We start from the raw sequence: 21,219 nt of genomic DNA, 5'->3' as shown, positions 1-21,219 counted from the left end.
ATTAAAATTTATAAGATTAATTTTTTGTTATATCAAATTTTATATTAATTTTATGTTATAGGATTAATAGACGTGAATAATAAGATTAAAGTTTCATGTTATATTACGTAACATTTGTATAATATATCCACTTTCATCTTAATTAGTGGGTCCAACATGTGAATTGTTAATTAGATAAAATAAAGTGTAGAGCCAATATTTAAACTTGTAACCTCTATCATGATATTATATGAAAATACAACCTATAAGGGAGTTTTTTCCCGGCCCATAGAATGTCCTAGGCCCAGCCACTACAAACTTCACTAGAATATCAAATAATAAATAATAGTGAGGGACAAGAAAGGAAATGCACAGAGATGTAAGCAGAGAATGAGAAAAAAACAATGTCAAGAGAGACAAATTGGTGATTTGATATAAAGCAATACAATATAAGGTGTAAGGTGTCAGAAGATAAAAAATATATAGAAGTGACTTAAAGCAAATTAGGGGCAAGTAATAAAAGGCAATGGGAACCTGGATTGGAGACTTCTGGACTCTTATCTTCTTCACATTTGATCTCTTGGACTCTTGGATTTTAGATCATCCTTCACACACTCTTTTTAAGGACGATTTTGACTTGTTCGGACTTTGAGACTTCTTCTTCATCAATAGAGCTCTAGAGATAACTGATTCTTCAATAAATAGTTATATAACTTCAATTGTACAATGAGAAATAAGAGGTCATGAGATAATGTAAATAAGTTTATTATAGTATAATCTTCTCTCCTAAACCTCCATGGACGTAGGTCTAGTGCCGAACCACATAAAATTTATATATTCATCTATTTATTTTTTACATTAAAATATTATTCACCGCCAATGATGTGTAAACCGATGCCGTACAGCCGCACCAGATCACTGTTTGGGACTCACATGCAGCATTGATTGAGGCCTAGCTCTGAAGACCCAAGTCGTCGGGGCCTAGTCTAAAGGTGTATGAAACACGACATCAACACCACCTATCTCACGTGCTTAAACTAATAAAAATAAGTAGATTTAATTAGTTGCATCATATCCTTAACACCAATAAATGATCTGGAACCAATAAATTATGTTTACTTTCAAGAGTTTATAAATTTAAGTTAGACATCAATTGATAAAAGCTGGAGACTTGTATAAGTGATCGAACATTGTTCACGCTCATATTTGAGTTGATATGAAATATTATAAATTGTAATCTTTTGACGGCACTCTCCTAGAAAAATAAAAGAAAAAAAAGGATAAGCATTCAATAACTATCGTGCTTTCGATCATCATATTTTTATTATTTTAATTTGATATTAAATAAATAATAAAAATATTTAATATCATGTTAAAAAATATAAAATAATAATAAATAGCATTACCCATACACGTACATTTTGCTAAATAAGGTTATTAATGATAGCGTTGGTTTATGAGATTTATCTTTCCACATATAATATTGGAGGGCTACTTGCCTACATAATTAGATGTCAAGGTGGGTCTCCAATGTCAACACGTGGTGTTTCCTTCGTTAGTATCATATTTATTTACTTCTTTCAATATAATGTATAAGATTTGCACACTTTATAATTATATAAATTATTTTTTAAAATAAATTATATAAAAATGAATTATATACAAAGTTTAGAATGAAGTTTTTAAGAATTTTACAATTTATAAATCGGTATGTGTATGTATATATATATATATACCATTCCACTCTTTAGTGAGAGACTACGCTAAATTTATAAAAAAAAAATTTAAAATATAATTATTGTTTTATATTAGTTGATGTGAAGTGATCGTCGTATTGATAAATATTGGAGACCGCTACGTCTATCGATAATCCTCACCAATCATGTAAAAAAAAAATTTATTTGTTTTTTTTATCAAACATTTTTTTAAACATCTTCAACATTTAAAAAAAAATATTCACAAAGTCGTTAAAAACATTTATTTAGCCACTAAGTAAAACAATAAATACAATCGATACCCATTATGATAGGTATTCTCAATAAGAGTAGCATTTTTCATAAATAAATTTATAAATAATATTTTGTTTAAAACTAACATAGAAGTAGGACTCAATAGGTGGCAAATCGTATTTTTACGTCGTGTTATGTCAAGTCATGAATATTTGACTATACAAGTCAACTCAAACTCGATCTATTAAGCTAAATGTGTCAAACTTCAAAACTCTAATCCAACTCATTTAGATAATGAGTTGCATCGTGTTACCTGTTTAATAATTAATTAATACAACAAAACTCATTTAAATATGTTTCATGTAAATATGTTAAACTAATACGCATAATTCATTTGACCTGATTAACATAATTTCATATAAAATTTAAAATATATATTTATTAGTAGCCACAATATCTTAAAAAATATATATTAATATTTTTCAAATTTTAACATATAAGAAAATCAATATTATAAATCATACAATAACAAATATGAGTATTGATGTCGTGTTTCGCACACTCTTGAACCAGACTCGAACAACTAAAGTCTTCACAACGGCCCTTGCAAAGAGAGGAATGAATGCGGTTTCGAGAGGACGGCTTAGGAGCCGAGAAAGCCTCTGATGTCAAAGTCATTAAATGTTATTGGAGTGTAATAAATAAGAAAGAAAGCTTAAAAGTCAGAGAGAGTATTCTTGTACTTGTGATCAACTATTTATACTATAAGTTCGGTGAGCATATCAAGTATGTCGTACTATTCATTTTGTACATTTAAAGATTTCGTACTATTCATTTTGTTAGAATCTTTAAATGTAGCGTGGTCCTGCGACGGTTCTATTAATGTGGCGTGCCGCCCAGGCGACGTAACCATTAAATACAACGTGGTTCTCCAGTCTTCTCATCTTGGTCTGTTCATGATTTCTCTATTAGCAGATCGACGATACTCTACACATTGTGCTTGCTATGTGGGCGGGCACTCGATTACTGAACATTATCCGATAAATCTTAGACTAATGAATCTCGACGAGTCATATCTATTGTTGCACCGTCCATTCCACAGGTCGTGTACATGTGATCCTCTTAGCTAGTTGGATCTGAATCATTTCATCCTGGGCCGAGCTTATTTGGGCCTTCTGGGTCTTGGGTAGGGGAAATCCTCCCACAATGAATATAGGTCTATAATTACAATCTAAATAATAAAAACATAAGTATATTAAAAAATATCAATATTACAATTTAATAATAATAATAATAATTTAATTATAAAATAAAATATAAACAGATCAAAATTGATTGATTTTATATTAAGCAGATTAACTATTTAATAAATTATATCTTAATAAATTAATTTATTTTAATCCAAATCTATTAGCATCAAACTCAAATTTATTAATATCGTAACATATTCGCGTTAAATCGACGAATCTCTTTTTAGAGAAACCGAGGAAGGCGTGGAGGACCAATGCTTTCTCTTTCAAACTCGACGCGGAGCAATGATGGAACCACATTTGGCGAATATTGACAGACGCGCTTGGATGGAGAAACTGATATTGTACAATAATACCCACGTGCCTCGATTGGACCTCTCCTCTTCGTGGATATGAAGACCCATACTGTAAAGGAGAGAGAGGTCCACGGACCACATCACCGCAACACACTTCCAGTCTTTTTCTTATAAAAGAGCGTTCTCATTATATTAGTTAAAATTAAAAGATAATTTTAATAAATATAAGATAAATTTAACTTTTAACTATTCCATTCACATAAATCTCTATATTAGAATAGTTATTTTTTATTATATAATAATAAAATAATATAAGAAGAATTTAATTTTAATTATTCACATTAAATCTCAACATTAGATTATACATTTATTCATTATATAGTAATGAATAACTAATAATTTTAAAAATATTTAATTTTTTTAATTATTAATTTTTTTAATTTTATCATATTTTACTATTCTACTTATTATATGTTAATTAATAATCATGTTTTTATTAAATTAATATATCACTAAGTCAAATTAATATATTAATTGTAATAAAATATGTGATAGAAAGAAAGGGAGAGATAAATAATTAATAAAATATGTATTTGATGTATATACAGTAACATTCAAATTTGAAAAAACTTTTGAAAGTCACTGTAACTAAATTCTAAATATTTAGAAGTTGACTAATCCAATATGAGCATATTTTACTCTTTAATAGCTAAATACTCATTGGATTTAACTTTTAGCTAATCCAATGAGTATGCTCTTACAAAGTCAGCTCTTCGAGTTGTTTATGTAAAAAGTTATTTTTAAATATAATTTAAATATAAAGCATTTTTTTAATTTTTAATTTTTTTATCTAAATATTATAATTTTTTTAAAATTTTTAAATAAAATATAAAAAATCATACAACTTTTACAAATTTTAAACAAAAATGATATTAAAATATATATTCAAACATTTTTTAATTTCAATTTTTACCTCTCGTTTTTTAAAATCCAATAAATTATCTTTAATTCAAACAATTTCCAAACTTTATGATCTAAACGAGACAGAATGTGAGTGATTGTCCATATAAATATCTTTTATTATATTGAGGAAAATAATAAATTTACAATTAGTTTATAACTATTTTACTACTCTCTACTTAAAAATGAACAGTAGTTATGTAAATTTGAGATTAACTTTTTAAAAAATATCACAATTAGATTAATTGTTTTAAAATAAATTATAAAATAATTGTAATATAGTAGTAGATATATTCTTACCATTATATGGAATATTCAAATTAATAAAATGAAACTCATGTATCTGCATGTCTTATCATCTAGGCAAACTCTCATGCATCTAAAATTTTAAAATGTGGGTTTATTTTTTTATAGAACAAATGTTATATATACTTACATTTTTATTTACAAGACTATTTTGTTGATTTTTTTATTAAAATTCAAATTTAAAATTTAAAATTTCATGATTTTTAACGTATAAAATAACTGATATATAGAAAAGTAATTTTTTTATAAGTTTTTTTTTTTTAAAGTACATTCAGCATAATTTTCCTTGTTGATAATATATAAGGCCCCTTTGCATTCCTGTGTGCATGTACGCTGACAAGTGCCCCTTAGCATGCCATTAAGGTTCATAACATTTCTACCGAAAAAATAGATATGCACGTAATGAAGGACCATACGTAACATGTTACAAGTTAGTGCTAAAGTCGACAGGCAACTTTCGATCAGAAGCCGAAATCATTAGATATTTAATGTCGAAGTTGAAAGACTACACAGCAAAAGGTACGTTTCGTTAGCTGCAATAAAGTCATGCATGCGCGCGCGCAGCGTTGAAATTGTTAGGAAACAGACATTCGGAAATGTAGCTCATGACCAAGTTGCTGTCCTGATTAACCACCATTTAATGAGCGTTATGGATTAAGGTTGAAGGAGGGTCTATATAGATGTTGAGATAAGATGAAATGATTTTAAATTAAAGTTAAAAATTAAAAAAATTAAATTATTTATTATATTTTATGAAAAAATTTGATAAAATTATATTAATAATATGAAATGAGATAAGATAAAATCGTTTGTGTATCTAAACGGACGGAAGTGAGCTGTTACAGGTGAGTGAGCTGCGAAGGGCTCTCTGCTGCAGCACTTTCCACCCATGACCCAAGCAAAATAAACAAAATTGTAAAACGTAATATATCTCATTATTACGTTCAAGCTAGCAGATCAGACCAAACGAAGGCCCTGGTTTTATTTTTTTATTATAAATATATCTAATATATTACATATATAACAATTGGTGAGCTGGTGAAATTGAAATATTTATACTTTTATGTGTTGGAATTATTATGTTTCTTTTCAATTTGTTTTTGCTTGATGATGGGATATTTTTTAAGATTTTAAATTTTTTCAAGAAAAATGTTTTTTTTTTTTTTTCCCTCGGAGCTTCGTGAATCTTTAATGGCTGTTTTATTTTAACGCCTAACGCGGATTTGATCTGTACTTTGGAAAGTAGGTCGTAGCCCTTGAAACTTTGGACCTTGCTGCCAATAATTCATTTAAAATATACGAGCATTACGATGTTGTAAATTGAAAGGAAACTGTTCCGATATTTAGTAATAACAAACTGTCTTGATCCTTTTCAATAACAAACCTTGGTTTTGTCCTTGTATTAACTAAACATGTGAAACGTCCTATTCTAACTTATAAGGATGAACTGTGTAAGAATGGGAAGTTATTATTTTTTATAATAATTTTAATAAAATTTTAATTATATTATTGACTAATTATTTTAGGTCTGATTTGGATACTCAAATATATCTTAGTACTATTTATTATTTTATTATTATTTAATATTCTATCATTATATTTTTATTACTATTTATATAATATCTTAAAATATCTTACTATCCAAACGTATTCTTAAAGTATAGATTTATAACTCAATATCAAGGAGGTATGATCACTCGTGTCTTTCTTGAATACAAAAATGACAAGTATACAGATAAATATTACTGAAAGATTACGAATCAGACACAAGATTTTTATTAATTCACTATAAATTGTAACGACCAATAAAAACCTTGTGTTCTGTTCGCCGTGTTCGGCTACTTTCGACGTAAAAATGGTAATAGTCTCTAGCATGTATCTTTTAAGTATGCTCCATTTTGAGCATAGATCTCATAGTGTGGAACTCAAGAAACCCATGTAGAATTAATGGTTTCTTTAACAAGGTAGCCTCATATATCACATCTAATCTTGTTTTTTTAAATAAATAAATTATATTTTACTTTCTTATATTACTATTATTTGTAGAGCATGATTTTTTATTTATTTTTATACAAAGGTGGGGGTTTTAAATCAAAATTTAAATCGGATCATATGCCTTCAGGTCATCAAATCAACCTAAATAATTAATTAAAGTTGTGTTAAGACTTCATTATTTAGATATATAAATAATTTTATCTCATTTTATTTTTATAAATTTTTATAAAAAATATAAAAAATAATTTAATTTTTTAAAATTTTAAAATAATAATAATATTAAAAATAATATTTTATTTAAATTTTAATTTTTATCTAAAATTATGTCGTATAACTGTCAGCTGCAATTTAACCAATTTATGTCATCTTTACACGGTTAGTAAACAGTGTTTACACGTGGCAGAAGTGAATTTGCAAGTTAGATTTGCAACATCGTCATGGGGTGTTCGGGAAAGGAAATATCTCACGTTGGACAGACAAAGCGCAGAAATATCGCGAAGACAAAGCGCAAAAGCAATGGAACAAAAAGAGGCCGATTAGCTTATCAAAACGACAACGTAGATGTGATCCTGTATCAAAGTCGGCCCCACCCACGCATTCTTCCTCTTCACCCAACCATGTGAACGCCAATTACTTGCCTTTTCTTTCTTCACTCCTCAGCGCTTTTCAGACACACACCCGTTCACTGTGGGAACGAGCACAAAAATCCTCGGCGGAGTCGAAAACCTACCTGTCGCTAACGATGTCTTCGACGGCTCCTTCGCCCTCTACTCCGTCAGAAATGACCAACGCTACCTCTCCGCCTCCACCGCCGCTTGTCTCCACCTCTCCGGATGTTCCTTCAAGCTCTCCGCCTCCGCCTCTGGCCCCTACTACCGGATTATCTCTGACTTCGCCTCCTCCTCCGGACGGGGGATTGCCTAAGGGGGCGCTGGTAGGGCTGGTAGTGGGGATAGTGATAGGAGGGTTGATTGTGCTTGTGGCTGTGGGATTTTTCGTCATTTGCCGTAGGAGGAGGGGGAGGAGGAGACGAGGTGATAATAATGAGTCTGATGGTCCTCCACAGGGCGCTAAAAGTGAGGTTCTTATTTTTTTAAGTTACTTGTTCTTTTTTGTAAATTTTTAGTTTAATTGATTTGTTTTTATTTATAGTTCCAAAGTTTTGGCTTATTTGATTTTTTGGATTATTATATTTTTCTGTAGAGGCTATTAAAAATCGGTTTTTCTAAGTTCAGTTTGTTTTTCGGGAAAGTCAATCGATGGACTATCACTATTATAATTTATAATCCCATCGTCATAGATATTTTCTAACTTGGCCTTGAAACGCCATGTAAAATATCTATCCTGATCTGCATGTAATAGATTTATTTGTTTGTGTTTTGGATGTCAATCTTGGCTTAGTTCTCAAACTGAAATAGAGTTTTGAACCTGGGCATTGTCACGGGAATAACCTAATCATGGAACTCGCTTTTGTGTTCTGAATGGAACAGGGATTATGGTTGGAGAATGAATTGATAAAGTGCTTGCGACATGCAAGTGCCATTGCCTAACCACAGGGGTTGACAACATCAATCCAAAACATTGCCAATTCATTTTAAATTGATGCATAGCTTTATGAAACTTACGGTGCACCTCATAGTTCTACTTTTGATCGTAGTCTTCTAGCACCTTCTTTTTACTGATTTACCTCTCATGTGTGCAGCCCCTACCCATCAGTGGACTTCAACATGCACATAACGGGTTCATACATGCATATAGTAATTTGTTGTTCCATTGGGCTTTTGGAGTCAATCACTCCATTTGGTCTCAAAGTTTACTTCCTCCTCTCTCTTATTTAGCGTAATGGTGTTATCGATATATAGGTAATGACTCACATCAGGGAACTATCATTTTTTGTGTATATATATATATATACACTTGCATATATATATATATATATTAAAATGTGTACACAAAGCAAGTGTCAGATACAGACTTGGATAGACCCAATAAGTAATTTAAGCATTTTCTCCTTGATGTTCTGAGTCCACCATAGCAAGAATTCTATCCCAACTTTTCTTAGCCAATCTGCATGAATCTATGGCAACTGTCACTGAAAGCTAAGTGGGGACTTCTAATCTCGGGGGATGAGTGTATATTGCAACCATAAAATGCAAGAAATTGCAGTCTACAAAATTGTGGTTTATGTGCCAGGTGTAGTGTTTGACATTCGTTTACCTCAACTTTGAAGCGAAGATGATCATAAAAAGAGATGATTTTCAGCCAGAACTTGATCAGACTCTAATTTATCAATTAAAGCTTTATTAATTATAACAAAAAAGTGACGTGAATTAATATTTTTTTAATAATTTTTTGTTTTCTGAACATTGTGGAAACCATTAAAATTGGCCAACTAATAAAACTATCATACAGTAGAGAGAAGTTTTGGGAGGATGATGTCTACAGAATTGCCAATTGAACATTTACAAATTTTTATTATGGGTCAGAGTTCTTTGTATTTGAAACCAGTAATTATGGTTAATAAATTTTGTAGGAGTGTTAGGAGTTGAGTATCAAATTATGATCCACAGTAAATTTGGTAGCTTGATCTAAGGAGAGTATTGCAAATCCAACAAAAGCAAGGTTGGTGACTCCTTTGTGAAATGAAGGCATGACTAGATGGGACCATTTAAATTGGCTTTTGATTTGTAGTACAAGACCAATGATGGAAGGTTTGATTACTGCAAAGATCCTGCTAAGGTGTCTACCATGCCTAATAAACATTTGCATTTTTTGTGCATGTTCTTTCCACCCTGCTCATCAATAGGTTTTGGTAGGATGATGTGTCTCACTGAATTGAATAGATTATTCTTTCAATTTTCTAGATGATTTTCATCTAATTTAAAACGTTATGATCTTGGTGATGTCTTTTGCGAAACTTCCACTTTTTCCTACACCTGTTCCATGTCTCCTAATTCAATTTCTTGGTTTCTCCAGATGAGACTTTTGGTGGCCCACCTCAGCATTGGCAACAAAATGCTCCACCACCAAAGGATGATTTAGCGGCATTCCTTCCCAAGCCAACTCCTCCCCCTGGAATCACATCAAATCCCCAATTGTCACAAGTCCCCCCTCCCCCTCCACATTCTTTGGTAAGTAGCAGTTTGGACTCCGAGAAACCTATGCCACCGCCATCTCCTGGATATGCCTTAAGTCTCTCACAAACTACATTTTCATATGAAGAATTAGCCACGGCAACAAATTTTTTCTCCGATGCCAACCTCCTTGGTGAAGGTGGTTTTGGTTATGTACATAAAGGAGTCCTTCCTAATGGAAAAATGGTTGCAATTAAGCAGCTGAAATCTGGCAGCTCACAGGGGGAGCGTGAGTTTAGGGCAGAGGTTGAGGTCATTAGCCGTGTCCATCACAAACACCTTGTTTCACTGGTTGGATACTGCATTGCTGGGGCACAGAGAATGCTTGTTTATGAGTTTGTCCCAAATTACACCATGGATTTTCATCTACATGGTAAGTCCTTTTGGTGATTATTTTTTGTTTTTTCATTCTATATCTTGGATATTTGTTTTGTTAATTTCCAATTCTTGATATAGCTTATGACTCATGTCCTCTATATGATTAGAATGAACGCATATACAGATTAAAGGGGATCAACCTCGCACCCCAATTCATATTGGTGCTTCTTGGGGGTTGAATAGATATGCCTCCTATATTGTTTCAAACAGAGTTGTTACCCACCCGTGGGTAGCCCAAAGTGGTAAGGGCAAACTTGTTTGCATGAGCCCCATGCCACAGGTTCAATTCCCCCTGAGATCAAACTGCGGTTTGAGTGGGAGGCCATGGCGGTGGGTTGTTGTGCTAGTCTCCCCGGGAGTTTAGGTTCCATGGGTGAGTCCTAAGGGCTCTACCGTGGGGTGGTTCCCCCGTCATAAAAAAATTTGTTTCAAACAGAGTTGTTCCATTATCACTGAAAGAATAGAGCAAACATTTATCCTTTCCTCGAAATAATCCCTATAGAAGGGGAGCTGATAGATAAAAAATATTCTCTATAGAAGGGGAGTTTCATAAGCATAGTTATGGCGCATCGATGGTTGGTTCTAATTTTTACAATTGTTTTGATTGTGGGAGCATGATATTTGTGGATTCAGGGAGAGAAGTTATCATTATTCATTTTTGGGCCAACCAAGAATTATGAGATTGTAGAGAGAATGGTTGAATTGTTTTTTTTTTAATTGAAAAGCATTTTATTGATGAATGAAATAGGCAACCTATCAAAAAAAGAAAAAAAGAAAAGAGAAAGAAACATGCATAGCCCTAGTACATGGGACATATACAGAAGCAACACCTATGCATGATTATCAAGAGATACAAGAAAGTCACAAGTGTCCTGGCCATTAAAATATATTAAAATTGACCAATGGAATAAAGTGTTGATGAAAGAATGGCTGAATTGCTGAGGAACTAAATAACAAAAATATTTTGCAATATCATATATCATAAGTTAAACTATATATATATATATATAAATGTATATATATCATAAGTTAATTTATTTTCTAAAGAGTTCTTTAGTGATAGACCTCAAAATGAATATTGACTTAAATGTGATTTGACTCAAACTATAACTAAGGTGGTGTTGACCTATTTTAATAACCCTATATGAAAAAGGAAAACTGTCGAAAATAGCCAGATTTGTTATTCAACTTGACAAGTTGTATCCAGTGGTTATCCAGTCGTATATTTTTAGTAGGCTCGTTCGGAGTTTACAAGTATTGATGAGTGTGTTGGGGAATTGGTGGTGGGATAGGCTTGAGGGCAAAATCTGGTTTGGTGGGATAGGCTTGGTGCACTGGTGGTGGTTTGGGACAGGCGTGTGTTTGGGCTTGGGCTAGGGCATTGTTAGGTTCATTTTCCTAGATGGGTTTATCCTTTCTTTTTTCTTTTGCATCCCAACTAGGTGTTTTTTTTTGTATACATCCAGTGTACTTGGCTACTCCTATTGACATTAATAAATTTTAACTTATCAAAAAATAATTTCAAACAGTGTTCAGATAGGGTTCGATCACCATAAGAGTTTGATGGCAAATTAAGTTGGATCACAATGTGTTGTAACGATTGAGATAAGATCTACTAACGATTGAGATAAAATCTGATTTGGGAGTCCAAAAAATTTCTCTGTATTGGGAGTCTAGTAACTTTTTCTGTACTTCCAAACTACTATTCGATGTTTCATTTGAGAAAAATTACAGGAAAGGAGAGACCGACTATGGACTGGCCAACTAGAATGAAAATAGCTCTAGGGTCTGCGAAAGGATTGGCATATCTGCATGAGGACTGTGAGTTTCCTCTTTCTACAATCTATACATTGCGAACCTTAAGAATCTTCTCTGGATTCTAGTCCACTCTCCTTTTGAGATAAATTTATCTTCAGGTCAGCCCAAGATCATACACCGTGACATCAAGGCAACTAATATTCTTCTCGATTATAACTTTGACTCAAAGGTAGGGTTTATTGGTGCTTTCATATGATTCCTGGTTGATTTCAAGTATGTATATATCTATATGGTTGTATATGTACGTGTCCTTATGATATTTTTGCTACTCTGTTTGCATCTGCAATTGAATTTCTGAAGTTTCTAGATTCAAAGGATTAGCTTCTTTCAAAATGAGTCGGGGAGAAGCTGCCATGATAAAAAAAAGTTCTTGATTCCTTTTGCCTCTTCCTTTAAACACAACAAATAAAAAGGGTTTGCATCTCCCATAATTGCATAGGCTCTGTCTGCATGACCCAAGTATATGGAAAAAGTTCTGTTTTATTGGGTACTTGAGTACTTCTGTAATATGAACTCCGATGATGCAATCTCATAACTGGATCTTGTATTCAGGTTGCAGATTTCGGGCTTGCTAAGTTTTCAGCAGATACTGATACTCATGTCTCCACTCGGGTAATGGGATCTTTTGGGTAAGATCCATTTCTATGTCTTCCGTAGAGAATGAATGCTATGGTGCTGCCATGGAGTTTTGAAGTATTTCAAATGCTAAAAAGCAGTGATGAATTGACTGCTACTTTTTATTTTAACCTTTTAGATTTTTTTTCCTGAATACCTTGAAAGAATCTTGTATTCACCAAATGCAGTTACTTGGCCCCCGAGTATGCTGCTAGCGGAAAGCTCACTGACAAGTCAGATGTCTTCTCCTTTGGGGTTGTACTGCTGGAGTTGATTACTGGACGCCAACCTCTTGATAAAACTCAATCCTTCACCGATGATAGCATGGTTGAGTGGGTGTGTATGCTATTTTTAAGCACCATAATAGTTCAATTCTATACCTGCGTTTGTTGTTTGTTGATTAGCCTTGTTCAAGTAAAAGCCTCGGTCCACTTTTGCGGAACTCAAGACTCAAATTCTCAAAGTTGAAAACTGGATTGTCAATGTCAAAAAGTCGAAAAACAAAAGAGGGTTTCGTCATAAATTGCTTAAAAGTCAATAACCCGGGTATTATATTAAAATGAGCCAAATCACAAGGGGTTTAGAGTATCCCCCCCACTCTCCCCCCCTCCCTTCCCCCCCTTTCTTTCGATAGAAATGGTAAGGACCAAACCACTTTGTTGAGGACTTTAAAATACTATGATGGCTGGGGGTTTCTATTCTTTCATATATGATATATGCATCAGAGGTGGTATCTAACATGTGTCGTTGCTTCTTCATTATTTTACAAAGTGTCCTAAAGTCATACACTCATTAGGCCATCCAGCACATGCAGATATATGGATTATTCTTAGGGGATGTCTGGAAACAATTTCCATCTCATCCCATCTTATTTCCTTCCTAAATATAATTTAAATATAATTACTTTCAAAATAATCATTACCACTTTTACAAACTTTCAAACTTTCAAACAATTCAACTTTTTCAAATCTCAAAATAAAAATGATTTTAAAAAATTATATTCTAACAATACTTTAACTTTATAACATTTTTTATTCAATTTTTTATTTCTCATTTCTCAAAACTCAATAAATACTTGACTCAAACTATCTCACTAGTAGTCACAAACCATCTTAATAGTTATTACTATTCACAAAATTTTCATTTCATCTTAGTCTCCAAGCATCCCCGGCTTGGTTTGTTTTCACAAACCATCTCATCATTACAACTTTATCAAATTTTCATACTAAATATAATAAACAATTCAATTTTTTCAAATTCCAAGATAAAAATAATATTTTATTCAACTTTCAACTTTTATCTCATCTTATCTGTGTAACCAAACGAGGCTAAGTGTCTCTTCATGTCTTTTAGGCTGTTCTAATTGCAATAGTGGGGTATTCTTAATAGAAAAGCTTATGTTGCATGCGAAAATTAAAATTTGCTGTTATGGAATTTAGGCAAGGCCTTTGCTCATGCATGCTTTGGAAGTTGGCAACTTTGATGCTCTTGTTGATCCAAGGTTGCAGAATGATTACAACTCTAGTGAAATGGCCCGAATGGTTGCCTGTGCTGCTGCTTGTGTACGTCATTCAGCACGGTATCGGCCAAGAATGAGCCAGGTAAATCCACCAATGTCTAATACTGAAATAATTGATTCTCTGTCTTATTAACAAAGTTCAAAATTGCAGATGAACCACCTTGGTCCTTTCTGTCTTTGAACAGTATAGCCCATCTACTTGTATTACTAAATTTTTACCTGTCATTGACTTGGTAAAATATATTGAATATAGTACAAACTTGTGGCTTGGCTTTATAGACCTTTTTATGTTCAAAATCACCAATACATTTATGGAACCAGTACGAAATCTTTTTTCTCCCATGATGGTGTAACCCTATTACCATTATTGATATAAAAGCAGATAGTTCGAGCTTTGGAAGGAAACCTTTCTCTGGATGATCTAAATGATGGAATCAAACCTGGGCACAGCAGAGCTTTTGGTTCTTATGAAAGCACCGATTATGACAGTAGCCAATATAAGCAGGACATGGATAAATTCAGAAAGATGGCACTAGAAAGCCAACAGCATGGCACTAGTGAGAGCAGTGGACCTAGCAGCGAATCTGCACTGCACCCATCTATCTCAAGCAGTGAATACCAACAAACTGCCCGATAGACAGAACTTGGGAAAATCAGGAATGATCCCAAAGACTGGTTAAATATCTTGCTGGATGATTCCAATCTTCTTGTAAGGTTCCCGACGTCCTGCCCCATTATTATATCACATAATTTGCAAAAATCAGAGAGATTATCATGCTGGCATGAGAAACAAGAGTAGGACCCCATCCATTTGAGGGGTAGTTTTAGTTGATTTTGGATGTACAAAAGGGAAAAAAAAAAAAAAAAACTGCTTGATTTATGATAGTGACCCAAGTGGCATACTTATTCTTCAAAACATCATGAAGGTTTCTGACGCCATTTTGTTTATTCTTGTGAGACTGAACCTTGCTCGATCAGCTGTATGGTCCTCTAAAGGGATCGAGCTTAATTGTGAGTGCTCAAACTTGCTGAGCTAAGCGGATTTGGAGTTGGAGAGATGTTGGGACGAGGGAGCGATCCTGTAATTAATTTGATACATTTTTTTTTTTATAGAGTTCCATCAACTGTAAGCTTCGTTATATATATCGGTGTGTTAATGGTAATAGTTAGCAGAATTTGATGTTTTTTTTCTTGTTAGAATCGATCGACAAAGAGAATGTTTATTATGGTCATATTGCTCTATTGATAGTAAAAACTAAGGTCTCTTGACTCTTTTGGATAGAGAGATATTTTCATCTCATTCCAATATTCAAACATAAAAAATCTAAATATTTTTTAATTTCAATTCTTTAATTTTTTCATCTAATTATTACTTAATTATTGTAATTTTTTCAAACTTCCAAATAAAATGTAAAATATAATTAATTTTTTTCAAATCTCAAAATAAAAATTATATTAAAAATTTGAATATTTTAACTTTATAATATTTTTATTCAATTTTTTCTTTCTCATTTTTTAAAACACAATCTGATTTAGATGCTGAGTTGAAATGAGATGAGTTGTGAATTATAAGGACATGTTTCGAGTTAAAATATTATATGAGTTAGGATGATTTGTGAATTATAGTGATATAGTTTGAGTTAAAATGTTTTAGGAAAAATGCTAAATGAACCAATGGGTTTGCCCCCTCAATCTTACAACTCAAGTATTTTTTTTTTAATTTTATTTACTTAATAATTAAAGAAGTGACTACAAGTAAAATTATGTATTTTTTTCTTAATGACTAAGGATGTTAAAAATATTTAAAACAAAATAAAAAAAAGAACAAAAATTTTTCAACTAGTGGTACACTCAGCGGTAAATGCTAGGCGGCCCGCTATCAGAATCTATGTTTTATTGTGTTTTGAAAAAAAATATATTGAATAAAAATATTATTAGAATATAATTTTTTAATATAATTTTTATTTTGATATTTAAAAATATTAAATTATTTTTTATATTTTCTTTACAAGTTTTAATAGTTGTAATGATTAGATAAATATTAGATAAAAAAACTAAAAATTTGAGATTAAAAATTATTTTTGTTTAAATAATATTTATAAAGGAGATGAGGTGAAACCTATTCCCAAACCCGTTGACCCGTTTGTTGCTGCCTAACACGACTCTCTGAATTCTACCCCAAATCCAAGGGCATATTAGGGATCTAATGCATCTCTGAAACCGCATCCTCGCTGCCCGCTGGCGTTCCACTATTCAACGATAACAACCCCTCGAAGACGGAACTCTCTCAAATTGAATTCGAATCAAATATCAAGAAGTTTCATAATTTCCTCAGATTGTTTTTTTTAACCTCTAAATCAAAATTCTTAGCTCTGATCCATGGCTTCGCGTCGGCGTATGCTCTTAAAGGTCATTATCCTCGGCGACAGCGGGTAAACCTTAAAAAAATAAAATCTTAATTTCCAGATTTTTTAAAAATGTAATTCCGTTTGTTTGCTGCGAAAGTGGAATATTCTGTATTATGTTGGTTTTTTTTTTGCATTAAAGGAAATTCACAGGTCAATTTGTGTGAATTAGTCTGTATGAGGCCTAGCTGAGTGTATGTTTTGTGGCAAATGGAACAATATGGTTTGTGGAGAATGAAATTGGAGTAGAGATACTTAATAATTTTCGAATTTTATTGTTGCTTAAGATTTTGGACTAATGTTATTGAATTTGGAGTAACATGCAATTCGCTTATCATCTGGCAGGGTGGGGAAGACGTCGCTGATGAATCAGTACTCTCTAAAACCTAAATCTTGAATTTGTGTTCACTGAAATATTAACTCGAATTCCTTTATTCAATTTTGTTGGGTAGTTTGATGGATGTATTGGTATTTGATTATTGCTCATTGTTGCGGTTAGATATGTGAATCGTAAATTTAGCAATCAGTACAAGGCGACCATAGGAGCGGATTTCCTGACCAAGGAAGTTCAGTTCGAAGATAGGCTATTCACATTGCAGGTGAGAATGATGAGCACGCATTTTGTTTCTTGAGTTTATTGTTCTTTTTCAGGACATGTTTCCATTATCTTGAATTGCTTGTTAATAAACATCTTAGGCCCCTTGTATGGCCTATTGTTTTCTGCGTAACTTTGTCTCAGAGTATTTTTCTTTGCTTTAGTTAATTGGGAAGTAATATGAAGATGGCTCAAATACCTTTGATGTTCTTTGCAGAAGATAATTCTCTTCTACTTTTAAATTCACAGGAAGGTGGTTACAGTGAGATTGAGGCTGTGTTTATCCAGTCTCAAGGTTGCAGGGATGGCTAGTCTTTTTTTTTTTTTTTGCTTTGGGGGGGGGGGGGGGGGTTGTTGTTGTTTATTGGGTATACAAAAATTGGAGTTCTGAATAGTAAAAACTGCGAAAAATGGCTTAAACTAGCCTTTGAAGTTGCAATATGGATGCTTTTCAGTAACTTAAAATTAGAAGAGATGATTTTAAAGCAAGATTAATGAAGGAGATATCTTTTAATAGAAATTATTGTTTGTATGAGCTACAACAGTTGCATAGAGGTTTGCATATCATATTGTGTAATATCTTTATGCTACTTCTTATACCATAGTTGGAAATTGAAAGGTTGTCATGCGGACTTCGCAGCAGTCTATCAAGGGTTAAAGAATACAAATCTGTAAAATTGGAAGGATAAGTGAAAAGGATATGCAAAGCCAGCTGTTTAAAGCTTGTTTTGAGTTTACTTGAAGCCAAACTTTGGCAATTATGATTAGACTTTGAGTAGTTGAGTTTATCATGAGTTGTCTAATACATGGCATAATATGTATAACGTTGACTCATTTCCTGTTTTTTCTTTTTTTAACATTTGCATATCAAATGCATTAATTCCTCTCGAATTGTAGCCTGTATCCATGAGGATTGTTTATCAACCAATAGATTATCTTGTCTAGATGTTACGAGGAGCTATTACTCATTTGGTGGAGAAGATGTGGAAACTTTCTAGCTTATTTTGCCAATAAAAAAAAAAATTCTAGCTTATTTCTTTTAGCTTGACCCCTCTTGCTCACATATACAGATCTGGGACACTGCTGGGCAAGAAAGGTTTCAAAGTCTTGGTGTGGCTTTCTACCGCGGCGCAGATTGCTGTGTTCTTGTATATGATGTGAACGTAATGAAATCATTTGATAATCTTAACAACTGGCGGGAAGAGTTTCTGATTCAGGTAGTGCTAACCTAACCTATTGGCCTCCCTATAATAAACAACTTTAAAGGAGCGACTGAAAGTTATGGTTTGTGTATTTGATGTTCAGGCAAGTCCCTCTGATCCTGAAAACTTCCCTTTTGTTGTGCTGGGGAACAAGATAGATGTTGACGGTGGGAATAGTCGGGTGGTGAGTTTTTTTTCTTGTCATTGGTGATTCTAACATTCTCAGTATTTAGCAATCTATAACAATAGGGTTCTCTCTTGGTGCTTGGGAAATTTATTTGCAGTTGTTCTTGCTTATAGGGTATGCATATGGTTGTTTCCTTGGTTGCAGGTTTCTGAGAAGAAAGCCAAGGCATGGTGTGCTTCAAAGGGAAACATACCTTACTTTGAGACCTCGGCAAAAGAAGGATTCAATGTTGAAGCTGCTTTTGAGTGTATAGCCAAAAATGCACTCAAGAATGAGCCTGAAGAAGAAATGTGAGTGTTTTACTCCTCTTGAAATACTGAATTCTATCAGTTGTGTTGCATATGCTGATTTTAGACACTAACTCAAAATTGTCCTGAATCCCGTATTAATTAAGAGGTGCTTGGAAACTAAGTTTGCCCTTGACCATTTTGATAGAAATCAAAATGGTGCATGGACGTCTAAAGTAAAATTAAGAAACAAGAAACTAAAAATGAGGAAAGAAAATGGTGCTAAAGCTCTGGCCTTCTTATGCTGCCATAGTAGGCAGCATCTATTTGGGTGACTGGGTTTGTGCCAATAGAAATGAAGTTGAAATATGCTTGTCAGTTTGTTGTTATCAGTTTTTCTTCTCTTCAGGACAGAAACAGACGTTGACATATGTATAGCTGAGTAAATTAAACAGCAATCTGACTCATGCTTCCGTTTCTTCTAAAACTGCTGTAGTTTATGCTTTTAAATCCTGATGTCTAAATTTTCATGAATTTATGAAGCCGAAACTTTATAGAGCTAATGATTTGGCAAATTGGAAGTGTTTTCCAAGCCCTTCGAGCCACTTCCACTGTCCTGAATAGAACAATAGGTGGATCATAGGACATGTTTGACTTGAAAGAGTGGGCCTATACAGTTCAACAGCCAGTATACATTAAATTAGAAATGAAAACAATTTTATTGCCAGCATGGGTGCCACAAGAGAATTGCATAGCATTTGATAGCAGTGGATGTCGAGTGAATTAAGATGATCATAGATGTGATGTTCCGTACAGATATGCATTATTGTTTTTTAGTTTTTCAAACTTTATGTTAAACATCTAGTCATGTTAGATACCTAACTTTGTTATCAGTGTGCTAATCGATTGCCTTGATCCTTTTGTTTGGGGATAATGAAAGATACCTGCCTGACACAATTGATGTTGCGGGCGGACGGCAGCAAAGATCTACAGGTTGCGAGTGTTAGAAGATTCTTGAGATCAGCCCTGTTCGGTCCGGATATCAAGATACAGCCGTCACAAATATTTGGAGATTTATATAAGTGGTCATTTTAACAATGAGTGTTCTAAGGAAGAAGATTGCTAGATTTTTACTTTGTATCATGAGTGAGAGAAGGCATATTGAATCATTGATCTTCTATGTATTGTTTATGTTTATATCTAATGTCTGTATTTCACCTTTCATTTGTGTTTATCTGGAAATGTGATGTACAAGCTGTGATCATTCATGATAGATAATCTTCACATTAAGCTTTAATAGAGGCAGGTTGCTAGAAAAAGGAAAACGAAATTAACGTGCATAGGAAAGGACCTGAACTTCTCAGGTGGTGAATTTTGCCAGTTTAGGTTACTGAGACGTCCCAAGATGTCTTGGATTCTAGGTCGTGTCGGGATCTGAGTCAAGTTTGAAGAAATAGTCAAGTTCGAATTCAAGCTTATTATATGTTCGCAAATTGTTTTTTTTTTTTTAATAAATGAGTTCAAATTGCTTCATCCTCAAGGAAGGCTGCCACAGCTATGACGTCTTGCAGGCTCTTAGGCCTCGTTTGAGAACCTTTATCATCTATCTACTTGTACAAATATAATTTTAATTTCAAATTTTTAATTTTTTTATCTAATTATTATAATTTTTTTAAAATTTTAAACAAAATAAAAAAAATAATTAAACTTTTTTAAATTTCAAAATAAAAATTATATTCTAACAATATTTTAATTTTATATTAATTTTATTTAATTTTTTCTATCTCATTTTTTAGAACTCAATAAAATATTTTAAATTAAATTATTTTATTATTATTTATAAATTATTTTACTATTATTTATAAATTATTTTATCTAATCTCATCCTCCAAACCAGGCGTTAATCTTTACCTCCTCTTATAACAAAGAGATCAAGCCCTCCTCCTTCAAAGGGGACTGTGCCCAGGATTCGGGTCCCAATTGCACCAAGGGCACGGGTTGGATCAAGTCGTGTCGGGACGTTGAGTCATCAAGAAGGTGAGCACAATGCCCATGGTTATAGGTGATGATGAGGTGGTCCGTGGGGAGTTAAGCTTCGTTTACTTCATAAATTTAACATTATCATTTTTTTAAATTTTAATATAAAATATAATAAATAATTTAATTTTTTCAAATTTTAAAATAATAATAATATTAAAAAATAATATTATAACAATATGATGCTATGTATTCATCGTACTATTTGTTTTACAAATCTCACTGTTTTTCTTTTCTTTTTTTAAGATCAAAATATTGATAATGATAGTGTTATTATTTTCTTTATTTTTTTAATTTTTTACTTAAGAAAGTGATTATTAATAAAATTATATATTTTTTAATTTTTTTATGATTAAAGATGTTAAAA

General features: G+C 32.6%; 2 protein-coding genes across 2 annotated transcripts; both read left to right on the top strand.

Annotated features, from left to right (window-relative positions):
- Nucleotides 1–7,206: 7,206 nt before the first annotated feature.
- On the top strand, nt 7,207–15,431 carry LOC109012256 (proline-rich receptor-like protein kinase PERK1). Its single transcript, XM_035692323.1, has 8 exons — nt 7,207–7,811; nt 9,712–10,242; nt 11,982–12,068; nt 12,164–12,234; nt 12,618–12,694; nt 12,869–13,016; nt 14,120–14,281; nt 14,582–15,431. The coding sequence occupies exons 1-8, from the start codon at nt 7,478–7,480 to the stop codon at nt 14,834–14,836; spliced, it is 1,665 nt and encodes a 554-aa protein (XP_035548216.1). The 5' UTR covers nt 7,207–7,477; the 3' UTR covers nt 14,837–15,431.
- Nucleotides 15,432–16,326: 895 nt separating this feature from the next.
- On the top strand, nt 16,327–20,088 carry LOC109003704 (ras-related protein Rab7-like). The gene is made up of 7 exons (XM_018981960.2): nt 16,327–16,631; nt 16,950–16,976; nt 17,104–17,203; nt 18,270–18,416; nt 18,505–18,585; nt 18,733–18,878; nt 19,756–20,088. The coding sequence occupies exons 1-7, from the start codon at nt 16,579–16,581 to the stop codon at nt 19,820–19,822; spliced, it is 621 nt and encodes a 206-aa protein (XP_018837505.1). The 5' UTR covers nt 16,327–16,578; the 3' UTR covers nt 19,823–20,088.
- The last annotated feature ends 1,131 nt before the right edge of the window (nt 20,089–21,219 follow it).

This window comes from Juglans regia, chromosome 7 (genome assembly GCF_001411555.2).
Source record: "Juglans regia cultivar Chandler chromosome 7, Walnut 2.0, whole genome shotgun sequence".
NCBI lineage: Eukaryota > Viridiplantae > Streptophyta > Magnoliopsida > Fagales > Juglandaceae > Juglans > Juglans regia.
Note: the sequence above shows the minus strand (reverse complement) of the source record. Positions and strands in the feature narration are given on the sequence as shown.

What these genes read in the sequence shown, in the direction of transcription:
- LOC109012256 (XM_035692323.1), top strand. Translation starts at nt 7,478, where the DNA reads ATGTCTTCGACGGCTCCTTCGCCCTCTACTCCGTCAGAAATGACCAAC. An exon ending in GGCATATCTGCATGAGGACT is followed by an intron (nt 12,069 to 12,163) that starts GTGAGTTTCCTC and finishes ATTTATCTTCAG; the next exon opens with GTCAGCCCAAGATCATACAC. An exon ending in ATTATAACTTTGACTCAAAG is followed by an intron (nt 12,235 to 12,617) that starts GTAGGGTTTATT and finishes TCTTGTATTCAG; the next exon opens with GTTGCAGATTTCGGGCTTGC.
- LOC109003704 (XM_018981960.2), top strand. Translation starts at nt 16,579, where the DNA reads ATGGCTTCGCGTCGGCGTATGCTCTTAAAGGTCATTATCCTCGGCGAC. An exon ending in AAGACGTCGCTGATGAATCA is followed by an intron (nt 16,977 to 17,103) that starts GTACTCTCTAAA and finishes TGTTGCGGTTAG; the next exon opens with ATATGTGAATCGTAAATTTA. An exon ending in ATAGGCTATTCACATTGCAG is followed by an intron (nt 17,204 to 18,269) that starts GTGAGAATGATG and finishes TCACATATACAG; the next exon opens with ATCTGGGACACTGCTGGGCA.